This window comes from Trichosurus vulpecula, chromosome 3, assembly GCF_011100635.1.
Source record: "Trichosurus vulpecula isolate mTriVul1 chromosome 3, mTriVul1.pri, whole genome shotgun sequence".
In the NCBI taxonomy this organism is placed as follows: domain Eukaryota; kingdom Metazoa; phylum Chordata; class Mammalia; order Diprotodontia; family Phalangeridae; genus Trichosurus; species Trichosurus vulpecula.
The window spans coordinates 188517789-188540459 of NC_050575.1; the positions used below are offsets into that span (position 1 = coordinate 188517789).

The window sequence follows — 22671 nt, forward strand, 5'->3', positions numbered from 1 at the left end:
ATAACTAAAATGTTGAATCATGTTTGAAATCACCCCAAAGCAATACACATGGATACTGTTAAATGCAATAGTCTTTCATAGTTCATTAGTGTATGCACAGTGTCATCAGTAGTGTTTTTTTTTGGGAGGGGAGGGAGAGGTTATAATTTGGTTTTTATTTGTTTAGCTCTTTACAAACAATATTAGAAGTTTCAAGTTCATGACTTAGGCTCATAGGATTCAGAGCTAGAGAGGAACTAACATAAAACTTAGTCTGTAGTTGCTGTGTAGTTAACAAAGCTTCAGTCTGAGGTTTCATTGCTAAATTATACTACCTACTTATAACACCTACTTTCTCACCTTTGTGAGTCAAATAATCAGTCACATCAAAAATGCAAAAATAAATCTACTATTTTAAACTCAAAAGGGCATTTTCTATTTTAAAGAACTTAGCAAGTTTAATGACAGTTTTGGAAGCACCTAAAATAGGCAATTGGATACATTTTTGGAGACATTTTTGATATGCATCATAACTTCAAATATAAAATTAGATGTATTTAGGAAAGTATTGGATGGTCAATTTAATCACCTGGTATATTAGGTTGTTAAAAAAATGTGCACTTCATTTATAAAATCCTTGGTCTTAAATACACTAAGGTAACTGATTAAAATATTAAAAATTGCATACAGACATATGCAAATAACCACTCATACATACATAGCACTTTTAGATCTACACTTCACTTTCCTCATAGTAACTCTAGAAGGTAGCCAATGGAAGTATTATAATCTTCATTTTACATATGAAGAAATTGAGGTTCATTTGCATATCTATCCTCCAAGTGAGACATCAGAATCATGGCACAAACCCAGGTCTCCTGCCTCCAAGTGCAGAACTTTTTTCATTACACGACATTGCCTCCCGACAAAAGACATTTATGACAGAATCACAGGATCGCAGATTTAAAGTTGGAAGGGACTTTAGAGATCACCTAATCCAACCAAGTCCTTTATTTTGCAGATGAGAAAGCTGAGGGCCATGGATACTTTAAGACTATTTTAAAACAGAATAGCATACAACACATGTAGTTAAAAATTCTAACACGAAACTATCACAAGAGTAACCCTTCAGTAAAGGACATCAAAGTGTTTATCAGGGCTACAAAAATAATTGTGATTTAAGCCACAAAATACTATCTGACAAATAGAATATTTTTGCTGAATTTCTTCTATTTCACCAGTAGAAACACCATGACTTGTGTTCATATAGAAGAAATTCAATGTAGTCATGCTTGGTGGGCTGTGGAGTGATTCCAGAAGCTGCCAAAACTACTATGCTCACCGTATACTACACACATGCTCACAAAGTCATACAACCATTGCTAAAATGTCTCCTTTTTGTTTTTTTTAACCCAGCATTTTTGCATGCATCTATAAAACTATTTTGTTAATTTCCAATATTTATAAAATCATCAAAACAAATTACTAATCTGTAAAAACAAAACACTAATGTAATCACAAGTTCTAAACTATGTCTAGTTAAATACGTCACTTTGTTTTTCTTATACAGCTTAAAATTCTATGCTTTAGTCTAATTATTTTTCAAGGAGAGATAAATTATGCCTTGGTTTAAAAGAAAGAACAGGTAGTCTAATGAGTCAGCAGATTACTCCTTATCTTGACAATGACACTGATTTTCTGTATGACTTAGGTAAGTCATTTAACCTTCAACTGTAAATACCTCTCTGCTTCATTTGTAAAATGGTAGGAGTCATCCTCTGTTCCTAACATATCTATGAAAATGTTTTGTATTCTTGGGGGAAAGGTAATATATAGATTACACTATTATAATCTCATTCTTTTTTTTTGTCTTGGCAAGATGAATAACAAAATCAGATAATATCCTATACATTTTCCTTCATTCCACATGTTATGCTCAGTTTGTATTTCCATTACAGCCAAAGAAAACTAGACAAACTTCTACAGGTATATAAGGAATATCTTATTTTAATCATTTCTTGAAACTAATTTTATAAAGGAAATGCTGTCTCTCAAGTAAAAGCATTAACTCTCCTTACAAATACAAAGTAAAATGTATTATGCTAGACTTCTGAGAAAATTCTGAATTCAAATCTTCCTCCAAAGATCAGGATAGCTTGTAGCAAATTCATATTTCAAAAATAAAAAAACTACTTAACTACCAAGTTCATCAAACCTTTTGGTATAACCATTCTATACTAAGAAAATAGTAATAGCTTCTTACATATGTTCCAAACAGCAAAATCTAAAAAAATAGACACCCTAAACATTATTATAACAGTCAAAGAACAATCACACAATTAAATGAGATCTAATGATCATCAAAGGATTAAGGAAGAAACAATACAAGCAAAAGCTCTCAAAAAACGACAATTATTCAAAGTCACATTAACATTTTAACTATCTCAATACTTCTTTAAAATATTTTCAGAGTATCAAGATACTGCATAATAGACACTAAATGCAAACAGGAAAGATTTTCCCCTAGTGTTTTGAAAGATGAAGATTTTACGCAAAGAATTTTTTTCTGACCCAAGTTAAATATTCTGGTCCTTTAACTAAACAAATAATAGCAATGGAGAACAAGTAAAAGGTAAGTCACATAATACAACCAGGATAATATGGGATCTTAAGATTCTATAAATAGATTAACTGATAAGAACTGATTTTCAGGCTTAATGCTCTCTTCAACTTAACTATCAAAAGATTCAATTGAAATTTGTCAAGACAAGTATGAAAATATTTAACCAAATAGCCTTAGTCACAAAATGAAAAATATTTAACAAGGCTTCCCATACCTGATAAATATAAAGGCTTTACATAAAAATGATATTGAAACAAAGTTTCCTTATTAACATTTAAAAACTATTGTTTTATACATTGAAATCTACCAGAAAACAATGTTGACAACTTAAGGAATCAATGTGACACAGAGGAGGTAAATTATTGTCAGCTATGTTGTGAAAGAAACTGCAACAAAAACTTTTGCTCAAGTTTGTTACACAGAACCTTGATGTGACCAAGGTTATCATGAGGCCAAATGTTTTTAAAGTTAACTATCCTCCAACTAAATTATATTTAACCTGAAAAGATTTCTACAAAACCACTGGTGGTTTTGCTTTTGTTTCAGAAAGAAAGGAAGAAAGAAAGAAAGAGAAAGAAAAAAAGAAAGAAAGAAGAAATGAGATGCAGGAAAAAAGATGACTAATTCTTTAATGTAGGCTGGTAAATTTAATTCTATCTGGCTACTCAATCTCATAAACATTTTTGTACATCCTGTAAAAGTACAAAATATATAACTGTTACTAAATATATTATAGGACTAAGGAATAAAGGCACTTACTCAGCATTAAATCCATTGACGTGCAAGATCCTCATCTGTTTTACAATTGTGCTTTTACCAGATTCACCAGCACCTAGAAAATGAAAGTAAATCAGTTTATGCAGGAAGCTCGAAAAGACACTCAGGACACATAGGGCTGTTTTTTCCATACACATGATTAAAAAATAATAATGGAGACATTAATAGTAATCCTCCCTGAAACTCCAGTTGCAATGTAAATTAAAACAAGTGCATAGTTGAAGAAATCATTAGCTCTGGGTCCTCTTCAAGTATCTCACCATCAATTTGTCATAGGGTAAAAAAACAAAAAAAAAGTTTGTTTTTTTTTAAATTGGGATAAAGAGGTGGCATAGAAAAAGAATAGGATGAGTTTGTCATCTAGGGAAAACTCAAAGTTAATTTCTGAAACTACTTCCTTAATACATCACCATTAAATAGAAATGTATAAGTGTGTATGATATATATGAATTTATATAAAAACTCATGTATGGGAAAAGATATATAACAGTTAAAATATCCAGGAGATGCTCCTCAAAACAAAATCTAGTAACTCCAATTCTCTCTACATACAGTTCAAATGCTACATTTTAACCATTAGTTTCCCAGAAAGCAGTCTTTACTTTACTTATTTATCTTTGGGCTACAACAGGAATTTACTTCTAACATGTCAATATCCACTCACTTACCCACTCTTCCACCAGCCTCTCAATAAATAAAATAACTATGGCTTCAGGTCTAGGTCTGTCTGGACAAGACATCAATGTTCCAGTTAAAAGTGAAAGATTTGCTTTCTTATTTCCTTCATTCATTGTCTTCCTGCCCAAAGTTCCCTTCCTAGTAGTACCAAACCTAAAACTTCTTCAGGAGAATTACATTAATATTAGATTGGAGCATCCATGGGGGGCAGGAGGAGAATATATTCTGTACTTTCATAAGAAGGAAAATACTCCTAGAAACCACTGCATTTCAAGGATCCTAGACCCTGAAGATTGCCTCCATTTTGAAAATTTCTCAATTTATAAAGTGCAATTTTGTTGAAGAAATATTCTCTACTTACCTAAAAGAGTTTTTTTTTTTTAATTTTGCTTTTTGTAGTGTTCACATGCCAACCAAAAAGTTTCTGCATTGACAGTTCTTTGCCCTCTCACACAAACCTGTTCAACCTTTAACTACCCTGACCCCAAGGCCTCTTGCTCTTCTTTCCTTTTTACCAACCCACTAATCAACATTTTTAAGAGTTAAAAATAGTCTCTATGAATAAATTTTCCAAGCAGACAATGTACCTTAGAGACCATCTTGCCCACATGTCAAAATATAAAAAATACTAATGAAACAGCACCTGAAAGGAAGAATTACTATGAATGTGAAAGGTCATACCTTAGGAACATTAACATAAATACATCATATGGATTATTTAAGAATAAACTGGAGAATACTATTTATTAAATTTCTAAGCTGTTATGCTAAGACTGAGTAAGGAGAATAAGGGGCATTTTAATTTTCTATTTTTTTTAGCTGTTTGGTAAAACCAAATAAAAATATATGCTACTAGCTAGAATGAATGAAATTTTGAATCATATACCATGTCAAATCACAATATAGTCAAGGAATAGACATCTTCAAAATATTTACTTAAGGGACAACTTACTGCCCATAATGATACCGAGACAAATTAAGTAGGCAGCTTGGGCTCTTGGAATCATGATTTCATATACAAAGTACCTCTATACTTAAACAAAACACTCTTCACATTAACTTTCAGTTAATTCAGATTCTAGTACTTTTAAAGTTTATTCTTTGAATATATGCTGCTAATATACATATTAACACATACATAAAGTCCTACCATTATGGAACAAACTCAAAATATGAAACATTGATTTTAAAAACTGCACATAAATAACAAAAAAAACTTTTTTCACTTAAGATAAGAATTTTTAGTTTTCACAAACATTTGGACTTGAACAGCAAAAAAGGTAGGCGATGAAAATAAGCAGATTTTTTTTAAAAGTGTTACTACACCAATCTGATTTTTTGAAATATTAATTACTTTGGGAAGCAGGGAAGGAAAAGGCATTTCAGTTCTTAATTGAGTGGATACTTAAATGTATTTTTAAAAAACTTTTATTAAATAGGAAACTTCCATCCTAATGCATGCTTGTGTAGTCTTCCTAGTCATGTCTACAATTTGTTTTAGGCCTCTTCCTTTCTCCAAAAAAAGAAATTAAAATAGTAATAGTGACGATACTCTCCTAACAGTTAACAAGAACTAACCCCTTTCACCAAAGGGAAATAATCACCAAGATAAATCAAGCATTTGAAATAAACAATTTCTTCTTCTGACTTACAAATAATACTAGGAGTGTAGACTCAATCAACCTTTTTAAACACAAAATTTCATGTTTCAATTTTACCCAATTTTGTTTTTTGCTAAGTCCGTTATAAATGACCCAAATAACAGAAAAACTTAGTTTTTAAAGAACTGACTTGGGGGTGAGGGGGAGGTCTTCACCTGCTCCTGCAACCAATGCTGGCATTTGGTTTTAAATTACTGCATATTTTGAGGTGGGACATCAGGTTGTAAAGAAAATTGTGATTTTGTCATCATTAACCCTATACCCTTCCCTAGAGATCACAACTATATGTGTACACGTACATATTTTAGTTACACATATATACATGCACGTACATACATGTACCTATCACCCTCAGGACACATATAGCAGTCTACAATAAAATGCACTAAGTTGCTATAAACACCTTTTTTCCAGCCCAGAACAGCCTGTTCACCCCTCAACCAGGAAACACCAACACCTTTATTATCCCAATCCCTCTCTGGGCCCGTATGTCACAGTCTTTCCGCCTTTACTCCCCCCCCCCCCCCGCCCCACTCCCATTCACAAACAGCCATTTCCCTTGTCAAATCCTCTTCTTCCTAGCCCCCCTCATTTCCACAGAGCCCCAAGTGACACCCCTTTCCCTAGCCAATCACCTCTCTCCGATGGCGGGTTCCCCCTCACACCCTCACGCCTTGACACCCCGTTTCCTGTTCCCCAAGCCCCGTCGCACTCTTACACATCTCTCCTCTCTTCTTCCCACCCCCCCAACAAAAAAAAAATTGCGGTTTTTTTAAGAGTCACAGCTCCAGCTCTACCCCCCTCCCCACCTAGGCCGCTAAAACAATCCAGAAGGTGGGGGGCCCGGGGGGCGTCCCTTTCCTTCAATCCCTCCACCTTCCTTTCGCCTTCCCCCCTTCCCCAATTTCGCTTTCCTAGGCCCCTCCTTCCACCTCCAGCCCCTCCCCAAGGTCTTTGCCTCCCCCTACCCCGAATCGAACATCACCCAACTCTCCCCCCCCAGGAACATAACCGCGCCCCCCCACCACCCCCCCCCGCAGCCGGCGGCCCGGGCCCTTCCCTCGGCGATAGGGGAGGGGAGATAGGGAGAAGAGAGTCTGCGCCCCGCTCTGGCCCCGGCCCGGCCGGGCCGGACGGGCGAGGTGCCCCCCTGCCTCCGCCCTCCTTACCCAGCAGCAGGAGGCGGTGGGTGGCCCGGTAGACCTGCTTGTCCTTCTGCAGCTGCTTCTCGATCTTCTTGTTGGCCTCTCGCTGCGCCTTCTCCTCGTTCCGCTGATCTTCCGTCTTGCTGTTCCCCAGGCACCCCATGGCGGCGGCGGCGGCGGCAGCGGCGGCCCCCCCACCCCCACCCCACCCCCACCCCGCGGCCTCGGTCCGTCAGACCCGCCCGGCCCGGCCTGGCTGCCCCCACCCCGAAGAAAGTGAAAAAAAAATGTAACTCGGGGTGGGGGGGGAACTAGGAGTAAGGGGGGGGGCGAGGCGACTGGGGGGGGGGCGGGGAGGTAAAAATAAAAATTACCTCACAAAATCAACCTCCCCTACCCAAAAATATCAGTGTGTGAGCGTGAGTGTGTGTGTGAGTGCGCGCGTCTGCGTGTGGGTGAGGGTGCGTGTGTATCGTCTCCCAGGCGCGGGGGAGCGGGGGCCGCCGCCTCCCCGCCCCCCGTCTCTGTGGAAGCCCTGTCGAGCTGAGGGGGCTGATGGCGCCGCGGCGGCGGCTGCTGCCGCTGCTGTTTCTGCCGCTGCCGCTGCCGCTGGGGCCGCCGCCGCCGCCGCCGCCGCTGCTGCTGCCTCCGCTTCCCGGCTCCGCCGTGGGCCCCGCCGCCGCCCTGAGCGCTCTCGCTAAACCCTCCTTCCCTTCGCGCCGCGGCGAGGGCGAGGGCGAGAGCGATCCCCGGGGCCGCCCGAGGGGGAGTCGCTCTCCCTCCCGTGGCCGCGGCGGCGGCGGCGGCAGGAGCGGAAAAAAAAAAAAAACAAACCTACTACCCCCCCCCCCGAAAAAAAATCCACAACTGGGGGAGGGTGTCTGTCTTTCCACTAGCTACGACCCCTTTCCTGGGCAAGACACGGCCCACAGCCCACCACCCCCACTCGCCCCTGGATCCGCAGACCTTCCCCCCCACCCTCCGCGGGTCTTCGCGGGGGTCTGGGTGGGGGTTGGGTGGGCGGAAAAAATTTTTTTAAATCAATCCCTTTTTGCCCCCAGAGTCATCCACACATCCAACTCCGGGCCGCCGCTTCCTCTTCGGTGGCAATTTCTCTTCCTTTCCTTTTTGCTCGGGGCGGGGAGAGGAACAGATTCCCAACCCCCCGGAAAAAAAAAATGTGTGTGTGTGTGTGTGTGTGTGTGTGTGTACATACACACACATATATATGACACCAATCTTCGAAAAGCAAAATGCAGCTATCCTGCAAATTACTCTCAGCAATCCACCCGGGGTATGGAGCAAACACGGCCACCAGGGGTGGGGGTGGGGGTAAAACAGGAAAAAAACCCTTCGCAGGCCGGGTTTCTAGCTGCCTAGTTCTCTCTGGTTCCCCACCCCCCCCTTCTGGACGCAGTGGGGTCTATTCCTTCTCCTCCTCTTCCTCCGTGTTTGTGTGTGTGAATTTTTCCTTCCCTGTCTCTGGTTTCTTCTTCCTCCTTCTAATGGTGGTTTTTCCAATCCAAGGCCTCTCTCCGTCCGCCACCCCCCACCTTCCTCTTTTTTTTCCACATCACATTTCTAGGCTCTTGATCCTTCCTAGGGCTTCTGCACACACTCCACAGTGATCCACTGGGAAGGTCTCCCAAAGCAGACCTCTCCCCTCGCCCCGCCCACTCCCCCCCCAACCTTCAGCCCCCAGCCCCCAGCCCCAATGCCGGCTTCCCTAGGATTTTTGTGTAGGGGTTTTAAGTCAGTTTCCCTAATTATTTTATTATCCTCATACTTAGCTCAATTATCTTCCGGTTATGTTGTCTGTATATGGTTATGTATATATATGTGGGTATATACATATATATACACACACACATATATTAATGCACTGAGTTCTACAGAGGAGAGACACAGAGAAATGGGTGGGGCAAGAGCACACACTGAACCATGGGAACTGAGTATTCACATGATAGCCAAACGTCAGGACTGCTAGGCGCCCTCTTCAAACCTGGGGCTGACATAGGGCGACGCATACTTACACACACGCGCCCGTTCACACACGCATGCAGATGGTGCAAAGGAGTGAGGCACGGTCCTAGGGGCCTGAGCCAAAGCTAGGACATTCCACCTGCCAGCTTTTAAGACTGTTGGTGACGCCCAAGTGTCCCATTCCTAACCAACCATGGCCGCTGACCTGCCAGCCTCTTTTGAAGGAATGGGGCATTGCTGTCCCTTAGGACGGAAAGGGAAGGGAGAAAAATAGAACCGAAGAGGAAGCTTACAAAGGAAGTGAGGTTCACCCAGGACGCATATACAGTATATTTATTTTGCTAGGGTTTGTGATTCAGCAATTTACAACCTAGGTAATTTAGAGGCGAGACAAGTTGCTGGGGACTAAGAAGCCAGTATTGTGAGACTCTTCTGACTTTCAGTGTTGACTTGTACTTTAGCCTAAAGCAAGTCGCTCAACCTCTCCTCCAAGTCCGTCTTCCCCTATGTCCCCCTTAATAAAATGGTTATAATTACACTCACTGAGAGGCTGTGAACCTTAATTACTTTACTTGTAAAATGTTTCTGATCTCTGTTAAAAGGTGCTATATGAGTGTAATGTATAACTAAAAGAATGATGGTAGTAAATTAAGTGGCAAATGGAAGAATTATTACAAACTCAGAAAGTCTTGAGACAATTGGCAGATTTCAGCTAATAGTGTGTTATGCTATAAAAAACCTGATCTTGCTGTTACATCATTAAAGAAAAACTTTCACTAAAAATGAACATTTTACACAACTGTAAACACTAACTTTCTAAAAGTGTGTCTACAAATTATACCAGGTTAAAATAATTTATATTTGTACTAAACCTAACTTTAGGTACACCTTCCAATCAGTGAAGGAGTATTGTTTGATCTTTACCAAGCATTTAACACTAGTAGCTATTATGATAGGCATAATAATATTCTGCTATCCATGAAAATATCAAACAGTTAATAATCTGTCTCTCACTATGTAAAAACTGAAATCTGCCTCAATTCACAATTCACTCAATAGAAGTAACTTCGTTTTAAATACTTCAGAAAGTCTGTGGAATCAAGTTTGTGGATAAATCTTTTCTTTACCTTAGAAGGCAATTTCAGGAGTTGTTAAAACAAAACAAAGCAAAAAAATCACCTGCTGCCCAAACTTCTAGTTGATCAGACTCTGAATTCAGGGAACTGGCCTCAGAATATAGTCTTTTGCTGGGTAGTTCTGGAAACCTTTACAACCTAATGGAAGCTGCCAGAGCTTGCACTCCATTGACAATCTTGAGAACCCACGGTTTCCACTCCCTAACCCAGGCATTAAAGAACTTTATAGTTCTCTGTTCAGATGGGTTCCCCAAAATGAGTTCATGTTATTATACTCAATCTTTTAATTCCCTGGCTTTCTTCAAGTCTCAGCTAAAGCTTACCTTTTGCAAGAAACCTTTCCCAGGGCTCCTTATCCATAGTGCCTTTCTTCTGAGACTACTTCCAATTTTTCCTGTCTCTGTCATGTTTATACATAGTTATTTGCATACTGTCTCCCCCATTAGACTATGAGCTCTTTGAAAGCAGGAGCTGTTTTTTGCCTTTCTTTGTATCCCCACTGCCTGGCACATAGTACAACATCATCACCACCAGCAGCAACAGCATAGCTAACATTTATATAATTCTTTAAGGCTTGCAAAGTGTGTCATAAATATTATCTCAATTGATACCCACAACAAATAGCTGAGATGGGTGCTATTATTATACCCATTTACAGGTAAGCAAACTGAGGTACAGAGAAGTTAAATGTCTTGCCTAAGGTCAGTGCTAGTAAGTGCTTGAACAGGAAGCAAATTCAGGTCTTCCTGACTTCTAGTACATCACTTTCTGTAGTGTGCCACCTAACAGCTCGAATGCTAATTGAGTGGCATGTAATGCTAGTTGACTGACAAAAGTTTCACAGCATTAATGCATCTTTTATTCCTTACATGAGAAACTACAACATAGAGGTAGTTGAGAACCACTAATAATAACTCATTTGTGTAGTACTTTAGGGACTGCAAAGTGATTTGCTCATAAAAGTAGGTTCCTGAAGTATTATTATCCCCATTTTACAAATGAGAAAACTGAGACAGTAAATGACTTGCTTATAATCACTAGCAAATATCTGAGACACAATTCAAACCCATTTTTCCTAATTCCAAGCTTATCACTCTATCCTTTATGCCATGTTGCCTCTCACCAAGAAAGTTAGTGATAAAACTTGAAAATAAAAAATAGAAGATGCGACAGGAAGGGAAGAAGCATTTATATAGTTTTATTGTATTCCAGGCACTGTGCCAAGACCTTTTTTACAAATATTATCTCATTTGATCCTCACAACATCCTTTGAGGTAAATGCTGTTATTATCCCCATTTAACAGTTGAGAAAACTGAGGTTAAGTGACTTGCCTAGGGTCAGACAACTAGTAAGTGTCTTAGATTGGATTTGAATACTGGTATTCCTGACTCCAAGCTAAGTGCTCTATCCACTGTGACACCAGTTGCCAGTAAGATACCCTGATCTTTTTATTGAGCAAATTCAGATCAATAGGTATTAATTGATCATCATAAGGCAAAAATCATCAGCCCATAGCTACATCTAGTAAAATAGCTGAATATAATGAAACTCTTTTGCTTTACATAAAATGTAATCATGTCTTTATCTTTACTCTGGTCCCGAGCAGAGAAAAACATGGTAATTTTGAAGAAATCTTGAAGAGGTAAAGGATCGAACTTTCTGTTTAAAGATAGTTGGCTACTAAATCTGTAAAAGGCTAGAAATATCACATATCTCCTACTTAAGCAGTTGTTCACCTTCTCCACAAGCATATAAAACGCGTGCACGCACACACACACACCACTGCCACCACCGCAGTCCCCCTCCCCAAAGTGTATCTAGTGTCCCAAAATTCTTACAAGACAGTAAAATGATCTATAGTTAAATCAATCAACCAATAAAGCGTTTGTTTAAATGTCTACTAAATTCCAGGCAAACTTTCCCAGTACTTAAGGAGTTTGCATTCTATTGGGAAAAATGTGTGCACACAAGTACAAAATATGTACAATATTTTGGGAAATGCAAAGTGAAGTAAACTGGGGAACACTATATACAGTAAAGGCCAACAACTTTAAAAGACTTAAGAACTCTGATCAATGCAATGACCAACCGGGAATTTATGGGAGCCATGATGAAGCATGCAACTCATCTCCTGAAAGAGAAATAATATATCCAAGATGCAAAATGAGACAAACATTCTGGCTAACATGGAATTTGTTTTGCTTGACTATGAATATTAATTAGAAAGGTTTTCCTTTTTTTTCTTTTTTCTTCAATTGGAAGATGAGAAGGAAGGAAAGAAAATAATTGTTTGCTAATTGAAAAAAATTAAAACAAAGTACTGTGGGGAAGCACTGACAGCTGCAATGATCAGTAAGTTCTTCATGCAGAAGATGGCACATGAGCTGTTTTAAAGGAAACTAGGAATTCTCATAGGTAAAGGTGAAAAGAAAGCACATTACCAGGCATGGGACACAATCTGCACAAAGGTGTAGTAGTAGAAGAGAATATGTCAAGAGTTTGGGTAGTTAGAAAAATGGTGGTACCCAACAGAAACAGACAAAGACAATGAGTTGCATTTTGGATGTTGAATTGGATATGCTTAGCGGATAGTTAACAATGTGAGACTGGAACTCACAAGAAAGGCTAGAACTGGATATATAGACCTGTTATAAATTATAATGGAAGCTATTCAGATTATTAAGATAATGACTGTAGAGAGAAAAGAGGACTCAGGACAGACCCATAGGTAGAGATGAGATTTGGATGATTGTCTTATAAAGAAGATGGGGGAAATACGGCTAGCTAAGTAGAAGAATTAGGAGAAAGTAATGTATCATACAAACCCAGAGAGGGAAGAATGGTCAATAACATCAACTGTTGCAAGAAATCAAGAAGTATGGGAGTTGGGAAAAGTTCAAGAAATTTGGCAGTGAAGAGATCACTGATAACTCTACAGGGAGTAGTTTCAATTGAGTCAGAGGGTCAGAAGCCACAATATAAGGGACTGAGAAGTGAATGAGAGGTAAAGAAGTAGAGGCAGCCAAGGAAAATAGACCATTTCCTACTAGGAATTTGGCTGCGAAATGGAGGAGAGGCATAAGAAGATTGAAAGTATGGTAGGATCAAGTGAAAAAAATTTTTAAATGGGGACCTGTGCAAATGTGTAGGCAGCAGAGAAATAACAAATAGAAAAAAATTGAAAATACTTTCTAACAGTTGAAAATAGGTATTACACTCCCTACCCTTGTCTTATCTAGTTACTTCTCTTGATCTTCCAATGGCATGGTCCGAAGGTCTCTCCTAGTTACCTCCTTCTCCAACTTGATGTTCCTTGAATAAGTCACTCAATTTCCCTATCTTCTCTTCCTATTGCCTAATTCTAGATGTCGCTCAGAGCTTCTGCCTTAGTCCTCTTGCTCTTCTCTCAATGGATTACTTTAGTGAACTCATTTGTCTACTCTCATGATTGTAAAATGTTACTTTCATGCAACTGACTTACACCTACATCTCTAGTACTGACCTCTGTGTACATTTAACTGGTTACTACTCCACTAAAGCATACTCCCATTACTTTAAAAAACAAAAATTTAAAATTCCTTCTTCTCTCCCCTTCCCCCTCCATGTCTCCTCTTGGTAACTACCTCATTCTGTCAATAGTATTACCAGTTTGCCTTTTGTTTACCACCCAAATTAGAAATGTTAAAATTAAATCTAATTTTTCTTTCAATTCAATCCACCAATCAATTAATCAATCACTTATCATCTATTATGTGCCTGGCACTGTGATAGGCTGGGAATACAAAAGCAAAAATAAAGCTCCTTAAGGAGTTTTATATTGTATTTGGAAAAATAGCAAGCACATATATGTTCCTAACTGTAAGTATTTATAAAATATATGTAAGGTAATTTGGGGGGAGGTCTAATAGCTGGGGGATGGTTGTGGAATTAGTCAGCCAATAAACATTTATTAATTGCCTACTATGTGCCAAGCACTATGCTAAGTATTGGGGATACAAATAGGAAAAAGAGAGTCCCTACCCTCCAGGAGTTTAAAATCTAATGAGAGAAGGCAACATATAAAAGAAAGCTTAAAGGGGATGGGGAGAAGTACTCAGTGCACCAGCATGGTGAAATCAAAGAAGTCAAAAATGAGTTCAGAAGCCAGGTGGGATATGGTTTGAGGAGGTGACAGTCCTGTCCCCTCTCCTTAGATGAAGGGAGTTTATGGCTCTACCCTCCAATCAGAGGGGCAGAGGGTACTGAAGAGATGTGAGTAAAAAGACTGATTGTATCTTGCCAGATGATGATATTTCCAAATGATGAACTTACTGGGGGCATGATGGAGAAGTCAAAGTCCAAGATTAATACTGCCAGAAAAGTCAAAAAAAGTTCAAAATGAGTGCTGCCAGGTAGGAAATAAGGAGATGCCTGAGGAATCAGGAAACACCTCATATAATAGAAGTAAAGCTTCAAAGCAACCTAGGAATTTCAAGATGTGGATATGGGAAAGAGGTACATTCCTGGCATGGGAGAAAGTCTGTGCAAAAGGAGAGAGTTAGAAGATGGAATGCCATGTATGAGGAACAGCAGCAAGGCTAGTTTGACTGGAACATAAAAGGACACAAAGGGAAGTAATATACATATATTGAAACCCTGGAAAGTTAGGTTAGAGTCAGGTTTGTATTTACAGTTGATCCTAGAAGTAATAGGGAGACTCTGGAGTCTACTGAACACAGACTGACATGGTTGGACCTACCCATTAAGAAGGTTAATTTGGCAGTTGGGTAGAGAGTATATTGGAAATGTGAGAGACTTGAGTTAGGAAGACCCATTAGGAGGCTATTCAATTGTCCAGGCAAGAGAAAATGAAAGTCTGAATGTGATGGTCATTTGAGTGAAGAAAGTAAATATTTAATGAACATCTATTATGGGAAAGTTACTATGTTTCATGTTGAGGATATGAAGAGAATATAACACAGAGCCTAATCTCAAAGGATTTATATTCTGAAAATTTCTTTGCAATCCCTATATACAAACTGACACCAAGTCTAATAATTTCATTTCTCCAAATTTCTCTTAGCTTTTTCCTGTCTCCTCCACTCCCACAGCCACAATGCTAGTTCAGGCCCTCATCACAAAATGCCTATTACTCCTGGAATCTGATCTGAGGTAGGAATCTCTCTTTCTTGATGTTATTTTGTACATTGCAGCCAGACTAATGGTCCTAAAAACATTGGTTTAATCAGAGCCATAATTAGGATCTTTTCTACCTAGGGAATTTTTTTAAAAAACCACACCATAGCGGGCAGAGCCAAGTTGGTGGCTGGAAAGCAGGTACTGGCTTAAGCTCTCCCCCAAATCCCTCCAAAAACCTGTAAAAAAGTGGCTCTGAACAAATTCTAGAGCTGCAGAACCCACAAAATAGCAGAAGGAAGCAGTCTCCAGCCCAGGACAGCCTGGATGTTCGCTGGGAAGAGGCTATCGCATGGTGCTGGGAGCAGAGCACAGCCCAGCATGGGCCACTCCAGAAGAGACCTGACTGAGAGTTGCCAGAGCAAGTGTTAGGGCCATGAACCACTGAGCTGTAGTAATTACCAGACTTCTCAACCCACAAACACCAAAGACCACGGAGCAGGTTAGTGAGAGAGCTGCTGGATTGGAGTGAGAGCAGTTTGGCCCCAGCCCTGGGGGCAGTGGAGGCAGTACAGTGGTCTTTCAGAGCTCCAGCGTCAGTTGCTTCTGGAGTCCCTGGCCTATGTGGTGGGAGCAATCAAGAGGAGGATCACAGCAGGAGTGCAGGGAGCACTTTGCCCTGCTTGGATCTGGGGTCATGGTACTGGTTCGTGGTTCTTGGAGGAGGAGGAGCGCTACTGTGGTGGAGCTTGCGTGACAGTGGAGTAGAAGTAGCTCTGAAAACAGCAGCACAGCCCGTAAAGCTTAGGACAAAGTACTCTCTACTCTACAAGGAGTCATACCCTGACAAAAAACTCAAGGGTCAAGTAGTTGGCTGGTAACATGAACAGGCAGAGAAAACAGACTCAGACTCAAGACTCAGACTTTAGAATCTTTTTTTGGTGACAAAGAAGATCAAAACATACAGCCAGAAGAAGTCAACAAAGTCAAAGAGCCTACATCAAAAGCCTCCAAGAAAAATATGAATTGGTCTCAGACCATGGAAGAGCTCATAAAGGATTTGGAAAAGCAAGTAAGAAAAGTAGAGGAAAAATTGGGAAGAGATATGAGAGTGATGAGAGAAAACCATGAAAAACAAGTCAATGACTTGCTAAAGGAGACCCAAAAAAATAGTGAAGAAAATAACACCTTAAAAATAGACTAACCCAAATGGCAAAAGAGCTCCAAAAAGCCAATAAAGAGAAGAATGCCTTGAAAGGCAGAATTAGCCCAATGGAAAAGGAGGTCCAAAAGGCCACTGAAGAAAATACCACCTTAAAAATTAGGCTGGAGCAAGTGGAGGCTAGTGACTTTATGTGAAACCAAGAAATTATAAAAGAGAACCAAAAGAATGGTGGAAGACAATGTGAAATATTTCATTGGAAAAACCACTGACATGGAGAATGGATCCAGGAGAGATAATTTAAAAATTATTGGACTACCTGAAAGCCAAGATCAAAAAAACAGCCTAGATATCATCTTTCAAGAAATCATCAAGGAAAACTGCCCTGATATTCTAGAGCCAGAGGGTAAAATAGAAATTGAAAGAATCCACTGATCACCTCCTCAAATAGATCCCAAAAAGAAAACTCCTAGGAATATTGTCACCAAATTCCAGAGCTCCCAGATCAAGGAGAAAATACTGCAAGCAGCCAGAAAGAAACAATTTGAGTATTGTGGAAACATAATCAGGATAAAACAAGATCTAGCACCTTCTACATTAAGGGATTGAAGGGCTTGGAATATGATATTCCAGAGGTCAACGGAGCAAGGATTAAAACCAAAAATCACCTATCCAGCAAAACTGAGTATAATGCTCCAAGGCAAAATATGGATTTTAAATCAAATAGAGGACTTTCAAGCTTTCTCAATGAAAGACCAGAGTTGAATAGAAAATCTGATTTTCAAGTACAAGAATCAAGAGAAGCATGAAAAGGTGAACAAGAAAGAGAAATCATAAGGGACTTACTAAAGTTGAACTGCTTTGTTTATATTCCTACAAGGAAAGATGATGTTTATAATTCATGAGACCTTTCTCAGTATTAGGGGGAATAGACATATATATATATATATATATATATATATATATATATATATATATATATATATATATATATATATAGAAAGAGGGCACAGGGTAAGTTGAATATGAAGGGATGATATCTAAAAAATAAAATCAAATTAAGGGATGAGAGAGGAATATATTGAGAGAGGGAGAAAAGGAGAGAAAGAATGGGGTAAATTATCTCACATAAAAGTGTCAAGAAAAAGCAGTTCTGTTGGAAGGGAAGAGGGGACAAGGAAGGGGGAATGAGTGAATCTTGTTCTCATCAGATTTGACTTGAGGAAGGAATAACATACACACTCAATTGGGCATTTTACCCCACAGGAAAGTAGGGGGAAGAGGATAAGAAAGGGGGGATGATAGAAGGGAGGGCAGATGAGGGGAGAAGGTAATCAAAAGCAAACACTTCTGAAAAGGGACAGGGTCAAGGGAGAAAACTTAATAAAGGGGGACAGGATAGGATGGAGGGAAATATAGTTAGTCTTTCACAACATGACTATTTATTGGAGTGTTTTGCATATTCATACATGTGTGGCCTATGCTGAATTGCTTGCCTTCTTAGGGAGGGTGGGTGGGAAAGGAAAAGGGGAGAGAATTTGGAACTCAAAGTTCTAAAAGCAGATGCTCAAAAAACATTGTTTTTGCATGCAACTGGGAAATAAGATATACAGGCAGTGGGGAGGAGAAATCTATCCTGGCCTACAAGAAAGTAAGGGGAAAGGGGATGGGGGAGGGAGGTGGGGTGACAGAAGGGAGGACTGACTGGGGAACAGGGAAATCAGAATATATGCCATCTTGGGGTAGGGGTAGGGTAGAAATGGGGAAAAAATTTGTAACTCAAAATCTTGTGGAAATCGATGTTGAAAATGAAAAATATTAAATAAATAAATTATTTTTAAAAAACACACCCTAGAAAGAAGTGTAAAGCTCAGTTGAAATGGATATTAGAAGATTCTGTTTAGCTTGTCATTGGTAGTTTCCTATTTTACCTAATTATTCTTGGCTAACAGATACTAAACTATTATTTCAGCACTGCTGGAAGACTGCAAGCACTACCTAATGGCCTCTAAATGTAGCACACTGGGGCAAAGACATGGTTACCTCTTCTGGAGAAGCTACAATATCTCCCTATTACCTAAATAATTAAGTATAAACTCTTCTGGGGGATTTTGAAGGCCCTCTATAGTCTAATCCCTTTTTACATAGCTAGCCTTACTTCCCACTACTCTGTAATACACACTTCATTTAAGTCAGTCCAATTTCCAAACTATCCCAATTTAATGCATGTTTAATCCAGTGTTTAAGTTTTCATGATGCTTTCCCACCATCAAAATGTCTTTTCTCCACCTACTTAAAATCTTCCTTCATGACTCAATTTCTTTAAGAAGCTTTCCTGAGCTACCCCAGCCCTGAGGGTTCTCTACTTTCTCTGAGCTCTTACTGCCTTCTTTAGTCAGTAGCACAATTTAACATTTGATAGGCTTATGAAACTGGAAGCAATATTAGAGATCATCTAGTCCAGCTTTCTCATTTAATAAGTGGGGAAACTGAGGCCCAGAGAGGTTAAGCAACATGCCTAGTCAGTCTCACATAGGTAATAATAGAACAGGATTTGAAAACTGTGTCCTCTAAATCCAAATCCATTATCTGTTTTTTGCTGTTTTCACACTACTTTTGCATAAATTTGGATTGTAGAAAGCGGAAAGCCCTCAAGACCGATAATCTCAATCATCTTACGTAAAACAAGTGAGATCATTTACTTTGAGTTTGAAGGTGAAAAAAGAGAAAGAATTGAGAAGAGTGAAAAGATTTGGATTAGTTACCATTGTTTTTTATTTTTCTTAAAATTAATTAATTTATTTATTATTAGTTTTAGTTTACAACATTCAGTTCCTCAAGTTTTTGAGTTTCAAATTTTCTCCCCCTTCGCTCTCCTCCCCACTCCCTACCCAAGATGGCATGCAATCCAATATAGGCTCTACAAATACCTTCACAGTAAACATATTTTCACAATAGTCAAGTTGCAAAGAACTACAACCAATGGAATGAACAACAAGAAAGTAGAAACAAAAAAGAAACAAAACCAAAAACAAACAAAAAAAGAGAGCAAATAGTTTGCTTCAATCTGCATTCAGGCTCCATAATTCTTTCTCTGGATGTGAATAGCTTTTTCCATCATGAGTCTTTTGGAGCTGTCTCAGAACCTTGCGTTGCTGAGAAGACCCAAGTCTATCAAAGTTAGTCATCAGAGATACAGTGTGTCTGTAATCTTGTATAATGTTCTCCTGGTTCTTCCTCCCTCACTCAGCATCAGATCATATAGGTCTTTCCAGGTTATTATGAAGTCCATCTGCTCCTCATTTTTTAAAGCACAATAGTATTGCATTAAATTCATATACCACAACTTGTTTAGCTGTTCCCCAATTGACGGGCATCCCCTTGATTTCCAATTCTTTGCAACCACAAAAAGAGCTGCTATAAATATTTTTGAACATATGGGTCCTTTTCCCACTTGTATGATTTCCTTGGGATACAGCCTTAGAAGTGGTATTACTGGGTCAATGGGTATGCACATTTTTATAGCCCTTTGGGCAAAGTTCCAAATTGCTCTCCAGAGTGACTGGATCAGTTCACACCACTCCACCAACAATTCGTTAGTGTTTCAATTTTCCCACATCCTCTCCAGCATTTATGATTTTCCTGTTTTGTCATGTTAGACAACGTGACAGGTGAGATGTGGTATGTAAGAGTTGTTTTGATTGACATTTCTCTACTCAATAGTGATTTAGAGCATTTTTTCATATGACTATAGATACCTTTAATTTCTTCCTCTGAAAACTGCCTGTTGATATCTTTTGACCATTTATCAATTGGGGAATTACTTACATTCTTATAACTTTGACTCAATGCTCTATATGGATTAGTTACTATTGAAAACAAAACAGAATCACTGAGAGTAGCCCTAAAGGACTGAAAAGCAGCAATGAGATCCCATCTTATTCAATTGTTCTTTAATTACTTTAGATGAATTTTGTTTCTCTAACTAAACTGTAAGTTTTTTGAGCACAGGCACCATATCTTGCATTTTTGAATCACCGAAAGTGTCTAGCATAATGCTAAGCCCACAGTCTAAGTCCAATAATGACATGGTGGTTGACTGGCATTTGAAAAGACTGATACAAAGAATTCAAAGTTATTATTATAGAAGAGCATATCAGATACTTTGTTTCTATGCTTTTCTGTTTATCCTCAAACAACCTCTTTTCTGTCTTTGCAGAAGTTAGAAGATACAAATACAATGCATTTAGATCCAAATGACAAATAGTAACTAAAAAAATTATATGTTACATCAGGCCAAAACCTAAGTCAGAATACTAATACTGATTGTACACTTATGTATAAGCATTCAATATAAGGGTCACAGATCATCTGGATGGGATCTCTTAGACCATTTAGTCCAACCCCCTAATTTTACAGATGAGGCAACTGAGGCCCTGAGAAATTAATTTGCTTGCCCAAAGACAGTTAGAATTTGAATTCTGTGACTCCAGATTCAGCACTCTAACCACCAAACTAAATTTTCATAGAATTAGAGAATTCCAGAGTCTGACAACATCTCAAAAGCCATCCAGTCCAAACTGAACCAAAAGAGGAATCCTTGTAACATTCCCAACAAATGGTCATATAGCCTTTACCTGAAACCTCTAGTGATGGGGAACCCATGACTCCCACAACGCAATTTATTCCCCTTTTGGAAAACTCTTAATTGTCAGGGAAGGTTCCTCCCTCCATTCTCCCTTCCCCATATACACTTCTCCTTATACTCACAAACAATGTTGGAATATATGCTGCAATTATTTCCACAGTGATCTTTTTGTGAATATATATTATAAACACTGAAATGTGAGATGACCAAATGTCCACTAAAATTAAAAGCAATTCTGCTAACACTTTTATTCATCTCTCCAAGGAGAACTTGTGAGACAGCCTTGCAACTTTGTTTTGTCTTCTGGTTTCATTTATAGCAAGAATATCAAAATTGATACAACTGTGTTCCTCTGTACCGAGAGTCTAGGAACCACCTCTACCAGCAAATATTTGATTTTCTTTTCAAGCAGAAAAATATATCAGTTAACACCTGTTTAGATTTCTAATCATGGAGAATCTCACATTTAAAGCACCAATAGCTAAATTAATGTTTATAGATGGTCTAAAAACTGTATTACTATTAACACTCTCTGCCCCTAATCTATCACTCTGCCACTGTCACTGAAAAAGTGAATTGGAATCAAAGAGTACAGAAATTCTTTGTATTTTTCCTTGTTTCATAGGCTTCTATGGCTAAAGAATCCCTCACCAACTCCACCTGCTAGTAGTGATAATCTCTGCACTCAACTCAGCTCATCCTCAGAAAGTCAACATCTGTCTGTGACTGGAATAATTTTTGAAACTTTCTCATATGATAGAAACTGTCAGATCTTGTGCCCTACCAATTATCCCTTTTAGTATATGCAAGAAAATAATCCAGAGGTGAGAACCAAATAAAGCGAACATGGTGAGCACCAAATAACATAGAAAAGAATCTGATTTTATTTTCATAGATAGGAAATTATTCATTACCAAGTCAGCTGACTATGAACTTGGTTTCTAGTTCTTCAAAAACTGCTACTAGTCACAGGGTTTTAACAGTTTAATGATTTTTGAGGGGTGTAGTTCCAAATTGCTTTCCAAAATGGCAAGACCAATTTATAGCTTCACCAATGGTGCATTACTATACTTACTCTTATACAGCCCCTCTAATAATTGTCATTTTCCTCTTTTGTCATTTTTGCCAGTCTGACAGGTATGAGGTTGAACCTCAGAGTTGTTTTAATGTTCATTTCTCTATGTTATTATTGATTTTGAACATTTTCTATGGTGGTTGATAGCCTGAATGGCTTCATTTGAAAAAAAAATGTGTTAATATCCTACTGGGGGGTTGGCTCTTGTTCTTATATATTTGGATCAATTCCCTATATATTTTGAGATATATCAGAGAAATTCATGGCAAATATCTTCCCCATTTAGCTGTTTCCTTCTAATTCTAGCTACATTGATTTTTCTTTTGCAAAGCCTTTCCAATTTTCCATAATCAAAACTGCCTATTTGATATCCTATGATCATTTATCCTCTACGAAAGAATTCTCTAGCAGTCATACTTGTGAAAGGTATCTCCTTTCTCTTCTTGAATTTCTGTATGATATAATCTTTTATAATTAGATCACATATTCATTTGTAGCTTACTGTGATATATGTATTTGAGATGTTGGTCTATAACTAACTTCTGCCAAACTACTTTCCAATTTTCCTAGCAATTGTTGTTCAGTAGTGAGTTCTTATTCCAGTAGCTGGTGCTCTAAAATTACATAGTTCTTTTAATGACCCCCAAGCTTCAACCTGAACCAAAGGCCTATTGTTTTTAACATCGGT

General features: G+C 38.7%; 1 protein-coding gene across 2 annotated transcripts in view; it reads right to left on the bottom strand.

Moving 5' to 3' along the window:
• Nucleotides 1-22671, bottom strand: part of GNAS (GNAS complex locus) — a 292628-nt gene that overhangs the window by 180343 nt on the left and 89614 nt on the right. Inside the window, exons 1-2 of one of the 2 annotated variants that reach the window (XM_036748345.1) lie at nucleotides 6888-7044; nucleotides 3362-3434 (exon numbers count right to left, since the gene is read on the bottom strand). In XM_036748345.1, the coding sequence (XP_036604240.1) occupies nucleotides 3362-3434; nucleotides 6888-7026 (212 nt within the window). In that variant the 5' untranslated portion in view covers nucleotides 7027-7044. Of the gene's footprint in view, nucleotides 1-3361; nucleotides 3435-6887; nucleotides 7045-22671 lie in introns of those variants that run through there. The other variant, XM_036748344.1, reaches the window with a different exon arrangement.